The sequence below is a fragment of the Zonotrichia albicollis genome, chromosome 10 (assembly GCF_047830755.1).
Source record: "Zonotrichia albicollis isolate bZonAlb1 chromosome 10, bZonAlb1.hap1, whole genome shotgun sequence".
In the NCBI taxonomy this organism is placed as follows: Eukaryota; Metazoa; Chordata; class Aves; order Passeriformes; family Passerellidae; genus Zonotrichia; species Zonotrichia albicollis.
Window position 1 is genome coordinate 37047671 of NC_133828.1, and position 17997 is coordinate 37065667.

Below are 17997 nucleotides of genomic sequence, written 5' to 3' on the forward strand. Positions count from 1 at the left end.
AAGCTGTGTCTCTGGATGTCGGGTGTCTCGGTCCGTGTGTCAGAAGGGGAGGCATTATTCCCTCCGCAGTGCTTCGGGCAGCTCTGGTGCTGCAGGAAGCAGGCAGAACCCTTGGGATCACCGCCGGCTGGGCAGTATTTTCAGCCAGTTGTACAGAGTTTTAGCTGTCAGATGCTTAAGTTAAGGAATGGCACTGGGGGCGGGGAGGGAAGCCAAGAACATTGTGAAGTTAAAAAAAACCCCACGGCAATACAAGTTTTGCCTTTTAAAGCCTTTAGTGGAACTCCCCATCCGCAACGTATCAGAGCTTTAGCAAACTTCCTCCGGGGCACTTTTTATTTCTCGCTCCCCATCTCGGATACCGCAGTTCTGCATTTCTCCCTCCCCAAAACTCTTTTTATTTCCCTTCCAAGCGGCGGCGGATCGCGGTGCGGCCGCAACCCCCCGGCCCTCCCCGGCCGCGCTCCGCCCCCGCCGCTGGCGCCGCCCCCGAGGAGCGCCCGGCCCGGGGGGAGCGCGGCGCCGCGGCCAGCGGCTCTGCCGCGCTGCTCCTGCCCGCACGCAGCTCTCTGCCTTCTGGTTCTGTAGAGCCTTATTTTTATTGGTAGTGTTATTTGTTTCGTTGTTTTTCGCGAGCGGGCCGGTGGCTCCTTGCCATGAGCAGCCCGAAGGCAGCATGAAAGCGGGCAGGCGCGGCTATCCCGCCCGCTCCGGTGTAGGATTGCTCCTGGCGAAGTGCTGCTGCTGCTCCTGCACAGGTCGGTGGGGCCCGCGTGTGGGGAGCCAGCCTGGCCCGGGGGGCTGCGGGGGTCGGGGGCTCAGCGGGGTCCTCGGCAGGGCAGCGTCCCTCCGGGGACAGAGGGGGGACAGCGGGGGACAGCGGTGCTCCCGGCCTCAGGGACAGCGAGGGACAGCGGTGCCCCCGGCCCGGGCACAGAGGGACAGCGGTGCCCTGGCCTCAGGGACAGAGGCGAGTGAGCCTAACGGGCACCGAGAGCAGGAGGCCAGGAACTGATACAGTTTTACACTATATATATATATAGTTTTACAGTATAGTTGTACATTTTAGCATTGCTCGTAGAAAACTCTCTCCGACTCTAGGGTCAGTAGGGCGGGGAGAAATATTTGCTTAAATGATTTTTTTTTTCCTCCCTTTTCCTTTCTGGTCTTTCTTGGGCTCGAGTATAGCAAAATGCTTTGAGAACATCTGTTTCTCACAGTTCACAAATCTCTGAATGGTGATGGGGGAAGGTCCGGGGAAGCTGGCTGAGCTGAAATGCTGAGAGATGTGGGAAAGCCAGGGCAGCTGGAGTGCCTTGTAAAAATAAAATCAAAATCTGGCTTTTATGTGGAGCAGCTCAGCTCAGAAGCATTGACTGAAGGTCTCTCAGCCTGTAGTCTTTATGCTGTGATATGGCTCTTGGACTTGTTCTGGATAATGTGAGGTTTTTCAAAGATCTGCTTGTGGTATCTTGATGTTTCCTGTTCTCTGAATGGCCAAGGAAAATGTCTTGAACAAAACTTGGCTTTTGTTTTGTGCCTTTTTTTTTTTTTAATAACTAAAGCTTTCACATGCAGTCTTTCGGTAACTCTGGAACACAAAGAGCAGATAAAGATGAGATTGAGGACGGGTTGGCCTGCTGCTTTCTTGAGGCACACATTTGCAGTGCAGGAGTTCTCTTTTCCCAGTTACTGAATTAGTCACACTTATGTGGTGACAGCAGCAAACTAGTTGGTGATGGAGTTTGCCACTACTTTGTAAGATGTGATCTGTTTCAGCCTGGGGAGAACTCACGACTCACAACCTCACGGCAAGGAAGTGATTCTTGAGGTCAGTGCACAGCACCCCGTGTTTTGCAGCCTTTAAGAAGGAACATGCAATCTGGTTTAGGGGTAGGGCTGCCTGCAGAAAGCTCGTGGTACTAAACCACTGGGAAAGCCAAGTCCCTTGGACAGCCCCTGCTTTAATGTGTTGGCCCATGCAGCAGGGGCTGGAGCAGTATTGGAGAGCTCCAGTTCAAGAGCTCTGGTCTTGAAAATGTTGATTCTAAGGGATTAAAATCTCCCTGCTGCCTGTCCTGCCTACAGAGGTCTCTAGAAGGGGGAAGGGGAAACAGCTGGCTCTTCTCTCTCAGTTGAAATGTTAACTGTGTTTGCAGTTCTACTTTACTGAGTTGGTAACAAAAGGTGTTTTGTGATACAGATTGATTTACTTCTTTCTTATCCTTGGTTGTAAACTTCAGGCAAAAAGTTCTAAAAGGCTGTCTGTCGTGCTGTGTTTATTATAGAAAACCAGAGATGGTGGAAATATATTTCTCCCTGAATTTAAGCAAGTACCAAACCTGACATTTGAGAAGGGATTCAGGTGCCCCAGATTACAGCATCAGTGTGCCTTTATTGGCAGCTTCTCCCACTGAGCTTGGAGATGTTTTCATGTGGCAACCAGAGCTTTGAAGCTCTAACTTCGTGTATTCTGTGTTGTCAGTGATCACCTGGGGGGCACACTGTTCATCCGAGGGCTCCTCACTGATCTCAGTCTTGCAGTGCAAATAGGTGAATGTAGTTTGTATTAAAGATGGGTGTGAAGCATCTCAGAGCTGTTCTCAGTGCTGCCCCATAGGTGACCTTACCTTTTTCTTTGAAAATTCGACTCTGCCTTTTCGTGGTGCAGTGCCTGATGTATCTTGATCTTTTGCAGCAGATCAGTAGGTTTTGGTGTGTAAGAGCTGTCCAGTGAGAGAAATAGGGAAGATGAGCCTGCATTCTGTGTCAAACACAGGTTTTGTTCTCAAATAGTTGGTATGAGCTGCATCATTGCTTTCCATGGAGCTTGGAAGTGATGTGGATGCTTGAGCTCCTAAATAGCAGCAGTAATGCAGAGCTGAAAAAAACCCAAACCCGAGGTCCCCTGTGTATCATGAAATACGTAAGTTTTGTGTAACTGGGCATTTCTCTGAAGGATTTTGACAGATGACTCAAACTCTTTTGCATTAGTATTCCACTGAATATTGCAGTAGTAGAGATGCTGCTTTTTGGTTGTTTCTCTTGGTGAGTTTCTGATCTTGTTGGCTTTGCCCATGTACAGAGCTGTTGGGATCCATCCAGAGCAAGCCAGTGACAATAGCATTTGCGATTTTGCTCTTACTCTGATAGTCGCCTGCAGGAACTAAATAAGGAGTACTTCTCTGTTCTGCAGTATAGAGAGATATGAATCCTAATATAGGAGTGCCTCCCAGCAAGAGTCTGTCACTTGCTTTCAGCCATAAAAAGGGGTAAGTGAGGAGCAGCACACTTGCATAGCCTTTGGGACAGTGGCCTTACTAAGCCAAGAGTGTGCAAGCAAGGCTTTTTGCTGTATCTCCTAAACGCAGAAGTGCAAAGTGACCTAGTGTAACAGAATGCTTCTTAATGCTGCAAAACTGTCCCTGGTAAGAGGGTTCAAATTCTGATGGTCTTCTCATAGCTAGAAAGTCATTGAACTCTCCTTAGAAATCAGCCCAGGATTTGCAATTGAATATACTTTCTTTTTTTTTTTCCATGAAGTCTATATCCTCAGCTGTCTGTGTGGTTCAGATTAGAAATTATTTTAAAAGGGAAAAGAGGGGAAATAAAGAGATGGGAGGGATTCCCTCTTTATGAAATGTCTTTTCCAAAGCAAATGAGCAGCTGCATGCCTTGGGTGTGAGAAGATCAAAACTTTGCTGCCTTTAAGCACAGAGCCAGGTCCCACGTGTGAGTGCCATTCCTCTGCCCTACCTTCTGCACAGGGCTCTGAAGCTGATCAGTGAGTGGGAACATGGACATTGGAGACTAAATTCCAGGCTCTGATGCACAGGGAGCTGTAAACGTTACTATTGTCTTAGATAAACCTGGAAATTAAATTCTGTGTGCTGCCTTAAACCCAGGGCCTTATTTAGAGGACATTTGTTTTCAGTAGTTCAACTCATTCAATTCCAGCCCTAACTGGAGCATGCTGGGATCTCACTGCCCTAAGGGACACCAGGAGGGTGAAAAGCACAAACAAGGTGTAGGAAATGCTTTTCTTTGAGCACAAAGAGACAGATAGAGACAGATGTTCCTATCTGCTGGACTTGAGCTGGCTGTGAGTGTATCAGGTACGGACAAAGAAAAGGGTCTGTTGTTAAAAGTAATCAATTGTCAGAGTAACTCTGGAGTTCACATGAGTAACATTTTGCTGCAGTGTGGCTTCAGGTAAGCAAATAGCTTTCTACTTGAGGGTAGCCAGAAACCAGGAGGATGGATTTAAAGGGATGCTCTGTGTTGGCTTTGATAAAGAGCACATCCTCTCTCTCCTCGATCGGTTGCTCTTCTGAGCAGGCTGTTGGTTATATGCAAACTGCTGATTTCAGAACAAAAGAAACTTAATCTGAATATCAAAACTTCAATCTCAGTGTGGTAAAGTCGAAAGGTTGAGTGGGTTTCTGTTTGTGCTAAGCTCCTAGTAAAGCTCTTATTTTGAATTCCCTGTCCCTCCAGCTGGTCTTATCTCCTACACTTTCAGTCTTCTTTCTGCAATTTTCTGGTTTACTGTCTTCTTTTTCTCCTTCCTTCCTTCCTTCCTTCCTTCCTTCCTTCCTTCCTTCCTTCCTTCCTTCCTTCCTTCCTTCCTTCCTTCCTTCCTTCCTTCCTTCCTTCCGCCACTTCCTTCCGCCACTTCCTTCCTTCCTTCCTTCCGCCACTTCCTTCCTTCCGCCACTTCCTTCCGCCACTTCCTTCCGCCACTTCCTTCCTTCCTTCCTTCCTTCCTTCCTTCCTTCCTTCCTTCCTTCCTTCCTTCCTTCCTTCCTTCCTTCCTTTTTCCTTTTTCCTTTTTCCTTTTTCCTCTTCTTGCCTAAATCTTTGATTTGTTACTGGATCTTTGCTGTAAGATGAACAAAGAAAGCTTGTCCTGACAGAGTGTTGATGACTTCTGTGCAGTGAAGGGGGCTCAGCCGGCCACCCTGGTACATCTTTCCTAGCTGGGCAGAAACAGAGCCTTAACTGGAAGTTCAGAAAACCAGCATCATCACAAGGGCTGTCAACAGCACATTAATAAAAGTTATTTCTTCATTAGGTAAAAAGTGAGATCTGATGGTGCTTTTTATAGAAGGTGCTGACACTGTTACAGAGAGCTGCAGAGCTTTGCTAAGGGAACTGGTACCTTTGTGCTGAGTGGTAGCAAGAGAGTGATCTGCAGTAATATATTCAAGCCCATAACATTTCCTAATTTGAACATATTTTATTTAGTGCTTCAGGCTGAGCCCTGGTTGCACTGTGTAAAGCATAATGGAATGCATGGCCAAAGCAGCTCTGTCAAAATTGAGGCAGAAGAGAAAACAATAGTAAAATAAAGGGTGTCAACCAAAGCTTGCTTAGCTTCCTGGTCCTCCTTGAATGAGAAATATGAGGAAACTCTTGGGTTTCCCAAATAAACTCCTTGGGTGATGTCCATCTGTTGCTCATTAGTTGTATCTCAGCAAAGTTAAGAGGATCAAGTGTTCTGGTCCTCTGTAGGCAGTCTCTCTCCCTCTCATGCCAGAGTTGAGCTCTGCTCTTTGTCCTGGCAAATTCATGAGCAAATGGCTGTGGAGAGGTTTGCAAGAGTTGTTGTTATTTCCTTCCAGTTCTATTAAGAGAAAACTGGTTAGCCCATGACAGGAACATCTCTTCCAAATCCTGTGTTTTCCCACCTCTGCAGGCTGAGTCAGGAGTCAGAATAGGTCACAGCACAGAGTTATTGGAAAGGACAAAAGAGTTGATGAAAATGCTGCTCAGTTGAGCAAGCAGGATTAACATAACAAGGTGAATGCTGTTAGCAAAAAAAAAAAAAAGAAAAATCACTCTTTTTGTTGGTGTGAAACTGCTTTCTTCTGCTCTACACCTTTCTGACACACAATTCTCAGTTAGGCATGTCCCAAAAGCGTGACTGACAGTCCCCATGCCAGTGTTCTGTGGTAAATATTCTGAACATCTTAGCATTTGTGTGGCAATGACACATAGGAGAAGTTCTGGGACTGATGAGTAACCTCTGAGTATGGACAGTCAGAGGAGAAGCATGGCCACTGCTCTGCTGGCAGGCTGGGGGAGCAGTGAGTTCCTTGTAGGATTACTTAGTGCAGTTAAATCTTACCTGTTTGCAGGAGGGCTTCTTGAGGGTAGGAACCTTGTTCACAGATACAGCAGGTCACGTTTTCAGTGGGTCTGTATTACTGTCAAAAAGAAACTGTCCAAGAGCACAGACTGTTTGAGCTTTTCAGAAGTACTGGTTGCTGCACTGTGCTCACTGCTCTCATCTGCCACCAGCCACTTTCTGGTAAATCGAATGTTTATCATGTCAGTGCCAGTGCTGGGATGCTTTAGCAACTTTCTCTCAGTTTCCAAGATCCAAGCAATAACATTGTTGTTATTTTCTCTCTTGAAAGTTACATGAATTGCTAGGCGGCTCTAACTCCTGATACGAGCTGGCTCCTCAGCCTCTGGCTGCATGTCTCCCTGTTGTGACTGATCTTGCAGCCTCTTTACCTGTGGTTATATACAAGATGCAACAGAAGTGGTGCAGAAAATAAACTTTCAGATATTAATTCGTGTGTGAAAAAGAGGTAGTGAGAGCTTCTGTGAACATCAGCTTTCAGTTACTGGTCTGGGTGTGAATATGTCGTGGGGATCCTTATTATTCAGATTGCTATGTTGTTTTCAACTTTTATAAATTTGTCCAGCTTTAAGGAAACATGGGATTTGCTTTTATGCAGGCAAAGCTCCAAAACTTCCCCCTTACTCCAAGGAGTATATAAGAACCCACAAGCCTTTATTCATCTTGTCAAAAACCTGAAGAAAGGAGACTTTATTATTAGGAAAAGAGAACAGATAATTGTGAAAAATATAGCTTGGGTAACTCTCCCTGCTCAGTGTGAAGACGTGGGGTAATTAAACATGCTGTTTTCCTATAAAATAAGTGCCAGATAGATGTATTGTTCAGGAATTCAATGCACGGATGCTGGAATAAAATCTCTCCATTTTGAAGTGAAACAAAAAGGGCAGTTATTTCACATGACCCCAGAAGGATTTTGTTTGGGTTTTTTCCCAAACTGTTATGTTTCAGCACACACCTTGTTAAAACTAGTGTGTGTATTAGGAAAACTAATCTATCATTTCAAACTTAAAACCTCTCAAACTTCCAAAGTTTTCATTCTAAAAATAGCATCAAGATACTTCTCAAGCACACCAGAGCACTGTTACATTTCAGTCTAATTCTTGTCTGTTAACAGGCTTTATGAAAGCATTTTTATATTTGGCAAAAGTTGCAATTTCTTTTGAAAAGAGAGGAATTGGTTGGGCAGTTAGTGATTACAGCAGGGATCTACAGATCCTGTGGTTTTCAGTTCAGTCAGGAAATCCAATTTTCTGCCAGTTTAGCCACTGCATCAGTTGCTATTGCAGAAGAGTTCAATTGCTAATATTGCATCACACAATTCTGTGTTATATGAAGTCACTTTTTAATATAACTATAGAAGCACATCTGCATGTTTTCTTTAAAAAGATGCATAGATTGCAAGTAGGACTTCAAGAATCATTAGAAAATAATGAGATTATCTCTAATGAGATAAGCTTGAAATCATCTCCCTTGACCATTCTTGGCCACCAGAAAACCACAAAACAAAATTTAATGTGTTTGCCCTTAGCTTCTGTTGTTTGATGTGGCTGCTTATCCTGAAACACAAACCAGTCCTTGAATTAAAGGTAGTCAATGCACCCCATTGGGTCTCCTGCTGAGTTTGACCTGCCTTGCATTCCCTCAGCCTCTGTCCTGGACCAGCCCCACAATGCTCTCCTGAGCAGGCTGAGAACTTGGGAATCACACACATCACCTGGGCTCCCTTCATATAATTAGGGCAAAATATGAAAATGTCTCCAGTGAAGTTCTAATGAGATGAAAAATAGAACCTGCAAGCTGAATTTCAGCAGTTAATAACAGAACAGCCATAGGGGTTCTTCTCTTTGATGGGGAGAAACCCATTATATACACTTCAGTTTATATATTTGTCATTTATCTTTTTATAATGTAGCACATATAAGATTATGTTGCAGAAGGTTCTGACTGGATTTTACTCTCTGACCTCCCAGTACTTTCCAATGGTCGTGGGTGCTCCTTTACTGTACAGAAACCATGGCTGCTTCTGGGAAATGGAAAAAGTGTGTCTCAGGTTTTGTGTGTTGCCACATGATGAATCAGTAATTGCTATCCTGTTGCCCTTATTGCCCCCCAGTGCACTTGGTTGTCCCATGTGGTACAGCCATTGCAAGTCCTGGGACAGCTCAACAGCTTTGAAATCTTGGATCCCCTGCAAATTGATATTCTAGGCTGTAAGTTCCATAAAGGAGTGAAGCCTGGAAGCCAGACCTGCTGGGAACCCATTAGCAAACATCATCCTGAGGAACCAGTAGGTGGTTTCTTCTGGAGATTGTTATCTTTTGTATTGGAAGCAAGTTAAACATGGAAATTTGAAGTTGCTGTGTACAGGAAGGCACAAGTACAGTCTATGTGAGTTTTGAGCAAAGGTCTCGTGTTCACTTGCACAAAACATTGAAGTAAACATTTGGGAAAGTGATGGACTATGATAATAAGAGACTGGGTTTAGTGACCGTGGAGGTGTCTCTGCCATTTTCTGAGAATTTTTCCAAGTTCATTTTTCACATGGAGCAAGCAGCTCAGAGCACAGAAGAAAGCTGGGAGTGGCACATCCCATTATAGCTGAATCTTCTGAGGACACTTTTTCATGCAGTTGAGGCTTGCTGACAATTACAGCTACAGACTGTAGCACCCTCTTAGACTCTGTTGGGTGTTTTCCTCATCCCTTCAGAAGGAACATGCAGCTTTGGTGACAGAGGTTTCTCACATCCTCATGTGGTACAGCCATAGCCTCTCTGAAAACACTTCCCAGCTCAGTCAGCACTTAGAACCTTCCTTGAGGTTATGTAGGAAACCAGTAAGGAACTGAGCATCAGCTCATCAGCAGTTACAGCTTCCAGATTCACACGGACCAGTTGATTTCAGCCTCTTTGTGGGCCTGCATGTCCTGGGGAGCACATCACGCACGTACCCCAGATCACCTCGTTCCAGGGTGCTGGCTCATTGTGGCCAGAGCAGCTGCTCCTGCTCCTGCAATGTGTCCCTGCTCGTGGACTGCAGTCCTGAACCCACTCTGTCCATGCTGAGCTCCCCTGATGAACAAGGCTCCAGCTCTCTGCTGCCTCAGGAGCCTGAGCCAAGGCAGGCCATGGGAAGCATTGCACAACCGGTATAATTTCACTGCATGCTGAATAAATACACTTTGGAGGACTCTTTTGAAGAGATGTTGCTTAATTAATCCTGCAGGGGGTATAATATGTATATTTTTGAAATCCAGTTTTAGCATCGTGCAATTAGCTTTTATGGCCTAGGGATTCTGATTTAAGACATTCTTTAGTTACTAATGGTAATCTGTTTTAATTAGAAATGCAAATGTATTTTAGATCCAAATGTGTCTGAGTGGTACAATGTAAAATGATGATTCACAGTGAATACCATTGAAGTGCCTCAAGTCTGGTATTCTTTGTACCTTCTACAGTTTGAACTCTGAGGATCAACACAATGTTCAGACATCGCTCTCAGCTGAAGCATGTGGAGGCTGAATAGATTTCTTTAGGAAATGGAATAAATATTAATCAACAGGGATTCTTTCTGGGACGGCAGAAGGAAAATCGTAGCTTTAGGCAAGAAGGAGTCAAATGCTTTGAATGTTGGCAGTAACTTCAGCTCCTCATTAGCAGAGCACAGCTCCTGCCAGGGTGCAGGTGCTGAGCAGAGGGCAGCATCTTAGCTGACTTTGTCTTAGTATCAGAGAAATTACCCAGGCTTGAGCGTTCCAGGCTGCTCAGAGCTGTGTTGCTGTAAAATTTGATCTGGCAGTGTGGCTAAGACAAGCCGACAGCAAGGCAAGCTCCAGGCAAACATTGAAAGGCTGATGTTTGCTGAATATTCCCTGCAGTCACTTGTCCTGGGGATACTAAACTATCAGGCAGGTAATGTTTGTGATCAGACATCTTAAAATGCAGTAACAGGTCACCTGTATTCAACAAAGCCTTTGTAGACTCAAAGAGCCTCTGCTACTAATCCTTGCTGTTGTGTTCAAATGTTTCTTTTTCCTGCTTCCTTTGAAAGATGGAGCCAAAGGAAAGTAACCACCCAGCAATAGAGAAGATGGCTTTTGAAATGAAAGTTTATTAGACATGTTGCTTGGTAGAGCATTTTTACAGCTGTTTGTGATGAAATTCAGTGATGCAGAAGGGAATGAAGCACTTTATGCGGGGCACCTCTCCACATCTCTGCAAAGCTGGATTAGTTTGTTTTTTTTCATAAGGAGGCTGTTGGTAAGGAGCAATGATGTAAGCACCATAAAAGCTGTGGGTGGCTCTGTGTGGCCCTTCAGAAGTCACAATCAATCCGTTCCTTAGGACTAGCCTCACTGGGAAGGCTGGTGTCTGGGTCAAGGCACTGGCACAGCTTCAGAGGGCTGAGACCTCGGCAGGGTGCTGCAAGGAGCCAGCTCTCCTGTTCCCATGTAGCAGATGCTCTCTGAGACTTCAAGTTCCTGTCCATCTTTCTTGCTGACGCAGATAGAGTGTAGTGGTGACTTTGTCACCTGAAATTTGATAAACTTGTTGACTGGCATCACGGGGAAGCTTCCTCACAGAGCTGCTCCCTGCCGAGCTGTCAAACGGAAAACCAAGACGCAGATTGTGTGAGCCTGTTATATGGGACAGCAAGTGGTGTTCTGGTTTTGCTACTTAAGCTGAATGAATTAAAGCTTCCCACAAGCCTAACTGATAGTCTTGAGTGTGCAGTTAAAAGTCTCCAAGCTGCTTAGCCATCTCCCTGTGCTGTGTTCAAAGAGCAAAGTGTCACAAGCACCAGCAGTTCTCTGTGTGTTTTATTTCCAAACCGCTGTTTGCATTGACTTCATTCATTCCTTCTTTTAATTCATCCCAATCAGTACCTTTGCTGTGAGCTTGTATTTCCTGCTGGCATTTCTGGAGGACGAGGGCGTGGAGGAAGCTGCTTTGGGACCAGCCCTGGAGGCTGCAGCTGCAGTGTGTCTGTTGTCAAACACCCCAACCCCGTTGTTCTTGGTGGTTTCGTGGTGTCCGCTCCTGCCCTGCGCCACTTGCAACTTATCCTTATTCCGTTCTTTTCTTTTCAGGGGCTGTCAGAGCCTGAATAATTTAAGAGTGAACAAATGAGAGACGTTCACGGAGGACTCTGTTCTTACCTAGGCACAAATTGACAAGCTTGTAGATTGCCTTGGGTTTCCACTGCACCTACCACAACTTTACTAAGAGAAAAGTCCCCTTTCCTAGACATCTGTGTCACTCTTGCTTAGTAAAGTTACTCAAGATCAGCGCCTTTGGAATTGGTTTGTAAATGGACAAAGACTTTCTCTTTGCCCGGAGCTCCTCACAGCCTCCAAGTACCAAAGAGAACTCCACAGCACTAGAAAGCAAGAGGCAGCTGCTGAATGTTGGAAGCTACTGCATTTGGCAAAAGAAGCTGATGCAAAGATGCACACAGTTGTGTTTGTTTGTTCTGCTTGTTTTCTGTGCTTTCCGAGCCCTCTGTGTGCCTGGAAAGTTTAATAACCAATCCCTTCTTTCTCAACATGCAGTTTTTCTTCCTATCCCAAAAAGCTTTGGGTTCCGTTCTTGCTTTTTTTTATTTTTCCAATTCCAAGTTTGTCACTGATACTCTTCTGTTGTTTCCGTGGAGAATTGTTTGGGTACATAGCCACAGCTTCCTTTGAGATAGGGAGGCCTAAATATGATACTCAAACATCATTGTCTTCTCTCCCCCCATTTAACAGAGTGGTCCACCTTGTCACAGAGGTTGCTGACTTCAAGTATAAGGCAGAGTTGACCTTAGCAATGATGTCATTTAACTGAGAAATTACTTCAAAATTCTTACAGTAGCTCAGTTTGGAAGCTGCTGAATGAAGCTGACCCTTGACACTTGACAAAAGAATAAGGCTTGTGTTTTACTAACAGCTGCTTGGAAACCATGTGTAATAAAGTTTGTTTTTGTGCCCAACATCGAGGATAAAAGATGGCATTTGCTGACTCTGGTACCCTTACGCTCCCAGAAGAGCAGAACTGCTTTGATCCAAGTTTAAAAGTCTGCTTCTATGTGGGTGTCTAAGCATTTCACAGTTCCTTATGCTAAAAGTAACAGTGTACTTGCAAAGGCCAGCAAATGCTGCTCTCGTTCAGCTTCAAACACATTACATTTTCCTCCTTGTCATCCCATATAGCTTTTCATAAAGTTTCAGGGTTAAAACTTTTTTTATGGAACATGCAAAAATCTCCCATCAAAATATATCAAGGGGGATTTTTGCTTTGTGTTTGGGGCTTTGTTATTTTTGCTGCTAGCGACACTTATTCTGGAAATTTCAGGGTTGGAGATTATTTTATTTTTGTCACAGAATGAGGACAGTGTAAATACAAAATGTAAAGTAGAACTGAGAGAAGTGCTTCAACAAGTTGTTTCACTACATTGAAATAAATGTTGATTTGTTCAAAAAAAAAAAAAGCATGCCCTTTCTGGATCTTGTTAGTCTTGACTTTTTATTTCCTCTCTTTGCTGAAGAAATGCGTGCCTCTTGACTTCAGCAATGTGCTCAGCCAGCTGTGAGGCATTACAGGAAGGCTGCTCCAATGTGCATTCCCAGCAGATGTGTGGGACTTGCTGTCACTGTGCTCAGGGCTGGCCTGGGTCCTGTGCTGGGCACAAACTCAAGGCAGGGGAATGGGTGAATGAAATCAAGTGCACACAGAATACTGCATCTGGCCTCCAACTCTGCTGTGTGGAGCAACTGCTCTATTTCTGAGCTTTTCCACACCTTTTTATGCAGTAAAAGCCTGTTCTAAAAAGATGTTGCTTCAAGGTTCCCCTGAAGGTCTGTTACTGCCCTGCCTTGCCTCGTGTCTCACAGTGTTTCAGGATAGGAGCTGGCTAGGAGTATCTCACCAGCAGGTTGGTGGATTCACTCTGAATATTTGTCCTCTTATTATTTTTATTGTGAATTCACAGCAGCTTATGTGGGGCTCAGATGGGACTCTGAAGCAGGAAGAATTAGGCTGGTACATGGAGACAAAAAGACTCAAACCTGCAGCCAGAGAAGTTGTAGATATCCATAAGAGTTTTAAGCTGTTCTGTGGAATCCCATTCCAGAGCAGGGCACTCAGAGGGAAGGACCTCAGGTGTTCCAGCTGCTCTTCAAGCACTTGGTGCCATGGGGCTGAGTTGAACACTTTCCTGGGGGTCTCTTTGGAGGCACAAACACATATTCTGCCTTCTTGTTTAGCCTTCTGCTTCACCAGCCACTCCTGAGTTAAACTGAGTTTCCTTTCTAGAGGGAACGAGACCCTGCCCTATATTCACCTGAGGACTCATCTTGCTCTTTTCCCTTGCCCTCCCTATGGTCACCTCTGATAAAAGCCTAGATCCACATGAAGCAGCAGATACAATAGAGAACTTGTGCATTTGTTCCTCTCACTGGGTGCTCTGGACAGTGCTGAAGTCATGTTTTATTTCAGCAGGCTCTCTCTGTGCCTTCCCCTTGTGCTGTTTCTGTCCCTGGAGACCCAGCTCACTCATTCAGCACGCTCTCAGGATTTCAGTAACTTTTCTTGCAAGGTCTCTGGGGACCATGCGCCTCTGTGCTGTTTCTCCAGGCTTTTGGTTTTATCTCACTCTTTGAAACTTTCCCAGAACTGCAGTGACTTTTCTCTGACCTCCAGGAACTGCAGCTCTTGAGCCCTGACACTCCGACTGGCACAACGAAGACCTGGAGACTACTTTGGGATGTCAGCTTTCCCAGCACATGCTGGATGGAAGCTGCATCTGAGCAACACCAGCTAAAAATAAAAGCTATTCAACTGAAGCTAATGGCAGGTTGCCACGAGTTATTGCTTATTAAAGTGAATTGACAGATGCTTAACTTCAGCTAATCATTCCCTGCTGCGAGATCGGCCTGGTATGAAACGTACTCAGATGTGGGAAGGGGACTCACAATAACTAAATTTAGCTGAGGGTACAATTTGCTCGGGCTCCCTCTGTAGTTAATGGAAAGAGAGAGGCTCCCAGGGGGTGTGTCCCGCTCTGCAGCGCCCTTGGGCACAGCCTGCGCAGCTCCTTGACTGCCGAGAGCAGCAGGTGAAGCTGCTGCCTGCCTCAGAAATGAGTGGCTCCAAGTGACAGTGTTTACTCACCCCAGCTGCGTGAGTGCTTGTTTTCCTCACTCTAGGTTTCAACCTGAAATAATGATCAGAAAGCTGAATACTGAAGCCAACAGGTTGGTGACTGTTTCCCAAAGACAAAACCCATATGCAAAATTCCTCTGGTGCATCCCCTGCTTTGCAGTGTGGTTAAAGGGAATTCTGCAGGTCATTCTCTATCTCAAAGCAGCTTTTCTTACATATTTCCAAGAAATAAGAGCTATTCAATAGCAAAACAGTGTGTGTGAATAATTTAGATTCTAGTCTTTTTTTTCCCCTGTTCTTTGGAAGTTAGTCATGTTTGCATGCTTGGCAATGAAACAGAAAGATTCTGAGGTTTTACATTACAGTGATCAGAAAGTTTGTCCAATATGTCTGCAGCTTCCTCTATTGGACTAGAAACTTTTTTTTATAAAATATTTAACTCCATACCGTTATTCTTGAGTTTGGACAGAAGTCATTTCATCCATGTAAGTGGAGTTGTGAGAGTCCTGCCAGATTGATTTGTACCTTTTGATGCTGCTTCCAGCTTGAAGCTTCAAATGATAAACAGAAAATTCAATTGAGCCTTTTCAATTTGCTCATTTCCAGGAGGTTATGAATTTAGGGAGAGCATTTGAATCTCTGAACAAAATCTGCATTTAGATTTCAGTGGCGTAGTTTGAACGTGTCTGTAGCTTCTGGTGTGAAGTTCTTTCCTGCATGGTCCCATCTCATTTTGAGCTGGAGCTGGAGCACAGGGCAGGTCTGGGTTGGACACGTGTGGAGCTGCTGAGCAGAGCTGGGAGAGGATGGAAGTCTCCAGGGCACGTTTTGCAATTCCAGTGTGAAAGTTTAATGTACGTCTAATCTAAAGGGCTTTTCAAGCCAGTTGTCCTCTGTCTTTGTCTGACATGGCCACTGAAAATTTGATTGTGTTCACTTAGATACTTCACTAGAGCCTTTTTCAGAGGATGTGTCTGAGGAGGCAACTTATCTGTTGACATTAGAAGTTGCAAGATACATTATTTACACTGTTAACACCTAGTGGTTTTACTAAAGGAATAGCTGTAAAGTGACTTTAAAGTTTGGGAGGCAACAGCATTTATATTATCCGAATGCTGTTGCCTCCCAAACTTCTGCAAATCCAGGCCAGGTTTTACAGGCAGAATGGGCTCTAACACTAAAACCAGGACCAGTACTGTCATCTGCCTAAGCCACAAAGTTTTGTAACCCTGACTCGTGCCAATAAAAATGTTTCACTGAGCGTGTTTTGGACATTCAATACAAAAGCACGGAGGAGACCAAAGGAGCAGTGTTCATACCTCATTCTGCCGTCTTTGCATCCATCAGGTAGAGCTTTAGTCCCAAATCCCTTGAGCAGTTCCAAGGGGACTCTCAAAGCAGCATTTCCCAAGGGAGAGTATAAAGCTTCAGGGGGCTGAGTACTGTGAACTGGAGCCTGCAGCCTGGATGATCATGGAGGTGCTCCTGGAAAGGGCAGGAGAAGGTGAATTTTGATGGTTTAGATGGTTCTTTTTGTGTAGTGTGAAATACTAACACAGAGGCTTTGTTTGTGCACAGGATGAGTGTAGATGATTCCTGCTGTCCAAGATTTTTTGGGATGGAGATTCCCATTCTTTAGGAAATTTACTCGAGTATAGACTGACTTAGTCTTTTACCCACATCTGATTAAATTCTGTCTGTGTCAAAAGTGGTGGCAGGAACCACTGAATGTAGAAAATGGGCTCTATTTAGCACAGCAGAGCTGATTTATGTGTTCATCAATCAGATTGTCATTATTGGCTATTGGCTTTCATTCACAAGTGGCATTAACTCTGTAAAATAAAATTTGTTGATTTAAATGCACATGTTAGTAGGACTTCAGAGTTCCCATTCTGGCTCATTTTCTTTGACTTTTGTGGAAAAATCCTTTTCTCTCAGGCTGTTTTTCTTGGATGTAAATGGAGCCATAGATAAGTCAGAAAAGGATTTACCTCACTTAAAGCAAGACTGTGCCCTGCTATAGTCCCCTATTTTTATAGCTATATTCTGTATTATCTTCTGGTGATAGATATTTCTTTCCTATCCTTTATGATCTGTCATCATTATGTATCAAATAGAGTAGACTGATGTTTTCTTCTGAGTTGCTCTGAGAAGCCTTTTCCTTTCCCTGTGAGAGATCTGAGGTCCTGCAAAGGAGTCTGGTGCTGCCTGAGCCTGATCAGACAAACCTCCCCTCCCATGTGTGCTCTGGGGAACAGGGAGGTAAAAATAAAATGCCTTGTATTTATGCTCCAACAGGAATTCCTACTGACTCAAATGAGAATATTACCGTGCCTCTAAAACCAGTTCTATGAGACTTTTATTTTTCTTTTCACCCAAGGTTGAACAGAACTGGAACCTTCTATTTTTCAAGTATAAGAGCTGTGCTTTTACAGATGTCTGTTCAATTGACCAACAATAACAAACATTTCATGGCTGCAGCGGTGCAGAAGCTCTGAATGTTAAAGCCCTTTGGTCTGGCTGAGTATCTCTCACAGTCCTCTTGCCAGAAGTTTCTTGGAGGTTTGCTTAGGAGTGTTTTGGAAACCATCATTTCTTCTGCCTGAATGAATGGTTTGGCCAGGAAATCAATCTAGCCACACGAGTCTGCTGACCTCCCTACACCCTTTTTGCTTCACCAAATACCTTTTTTTAGACGTGTGTCCTGGGACATTGCTGGGAGGCAGCTCCTCATGCTGCAGTGCGGGACAGCCGCTGCTCCGCTGGTGCTCACGGGCGGCAGCAGCTGCCTCGCCTATCATGCACTGAGCTGCTGCATCTTTCCCAAAAGCTCTCTGGCTTTTCTTAAACAAACTGTCTCCAAAGAGCTCTGCTAATGCAGTTTGCAAAGCACATGTGTGCTAGTGCTCTGCAAGAGGAACACGGTAACGTGTCCTCCTCTTCCGCTTGATCCACCTGGTGTCTGGGTCTCGGGCCAGTATCGAGTGTCATGATTAATGTGTTTGTAGCCATGTGTGCCGCAGAGCAGAGCTCGCGTGGCTCAGGAGGTTGTCTGCAAGGTCTTTCCTGGCAGATTTTTTTTGTGTGTTTCTTGTTTCTTTCTCTCATTTTGTGAGCTCTGCTCTTCCTTCAGCTCCAGTCCTGCCTCTGCAACCATGTCGATGTGACCTGCTTTATGTGCAAAGGAGATCGTTCTCAGCAGGGCTGGCAAACTGCAAATGTGACTTGCTCACAAATGTACCCAAATTTGCAGTTCCTTTGAAAAAGGAAAAAAAGGTTATGAATATCGTATGTGGATTTTTGGCATGGCATGTTTGGTAGCAGTGGGAATTGGGATGGTGAGATGAAAGTACTTTGTACCAGTGTAGGGTGTGGACAAAGATAAGTCACCCAACATCGAAGGGCTCTCATGGTGGCTGGGGCGAAGGGAAATTCATGCCAGCCTTTCTCTCCCACCTCCCTGCCTGTTCCTCAGCCAGCAGAGACTGCCTTACCAGGCAAAATAAGGCCGTGTTTCCAGTCTTGGGTTGCATGGGCCAGGCAAAGTGTGGGCTCTGTCCCAGATGCCTTACTGTGCTCAGCCAGGGCAGTCCAGCAAACAAGGAGAAAAAGAAGGGGACTTCACATCTGACAGGGTTTTAATGGCACAACCAGCATGCAGTAACCCTTTGGTAAACAGCCTTTTTCATCACCAAAGGCATGACCTTG

The 17997-nt window shown here is 44.9% G+C and overlaps 1 protein-coding gene across 12 annotated transcripts in view; it reads left to right on the forward strand.

Annotated features, from left to right (window-relative positions):
• The window catches only part of KALRN (kalirin RhoGEF kinase), a 463005-nt gene that overhangs the window by 386666 nt on the left and 58342 nt on the right, over positions 1-17997 (forward strand). Inside the window, exon 37 of one of the 12 annotated variants that reach the window (XM_074548819.1) lies at positions 11238-12600. The exons of 10 other annotated variants lie outside the window; for them this stretch is intronic. In XM_074548819.1, coding sequence (XP_074404920.1) covers positions 11238-11254 — 17 coding nt within the window. In that variant the 3' untranslated portion in view covers positions 11255-12600. Of the gene's footprint in view, positions 1-318; positions 759-11237; positions 12601-17997 lie in introns of those variants that run through there. One more of the 12 variants, XM_026792246.2, reaches the window with a different exon arrangement.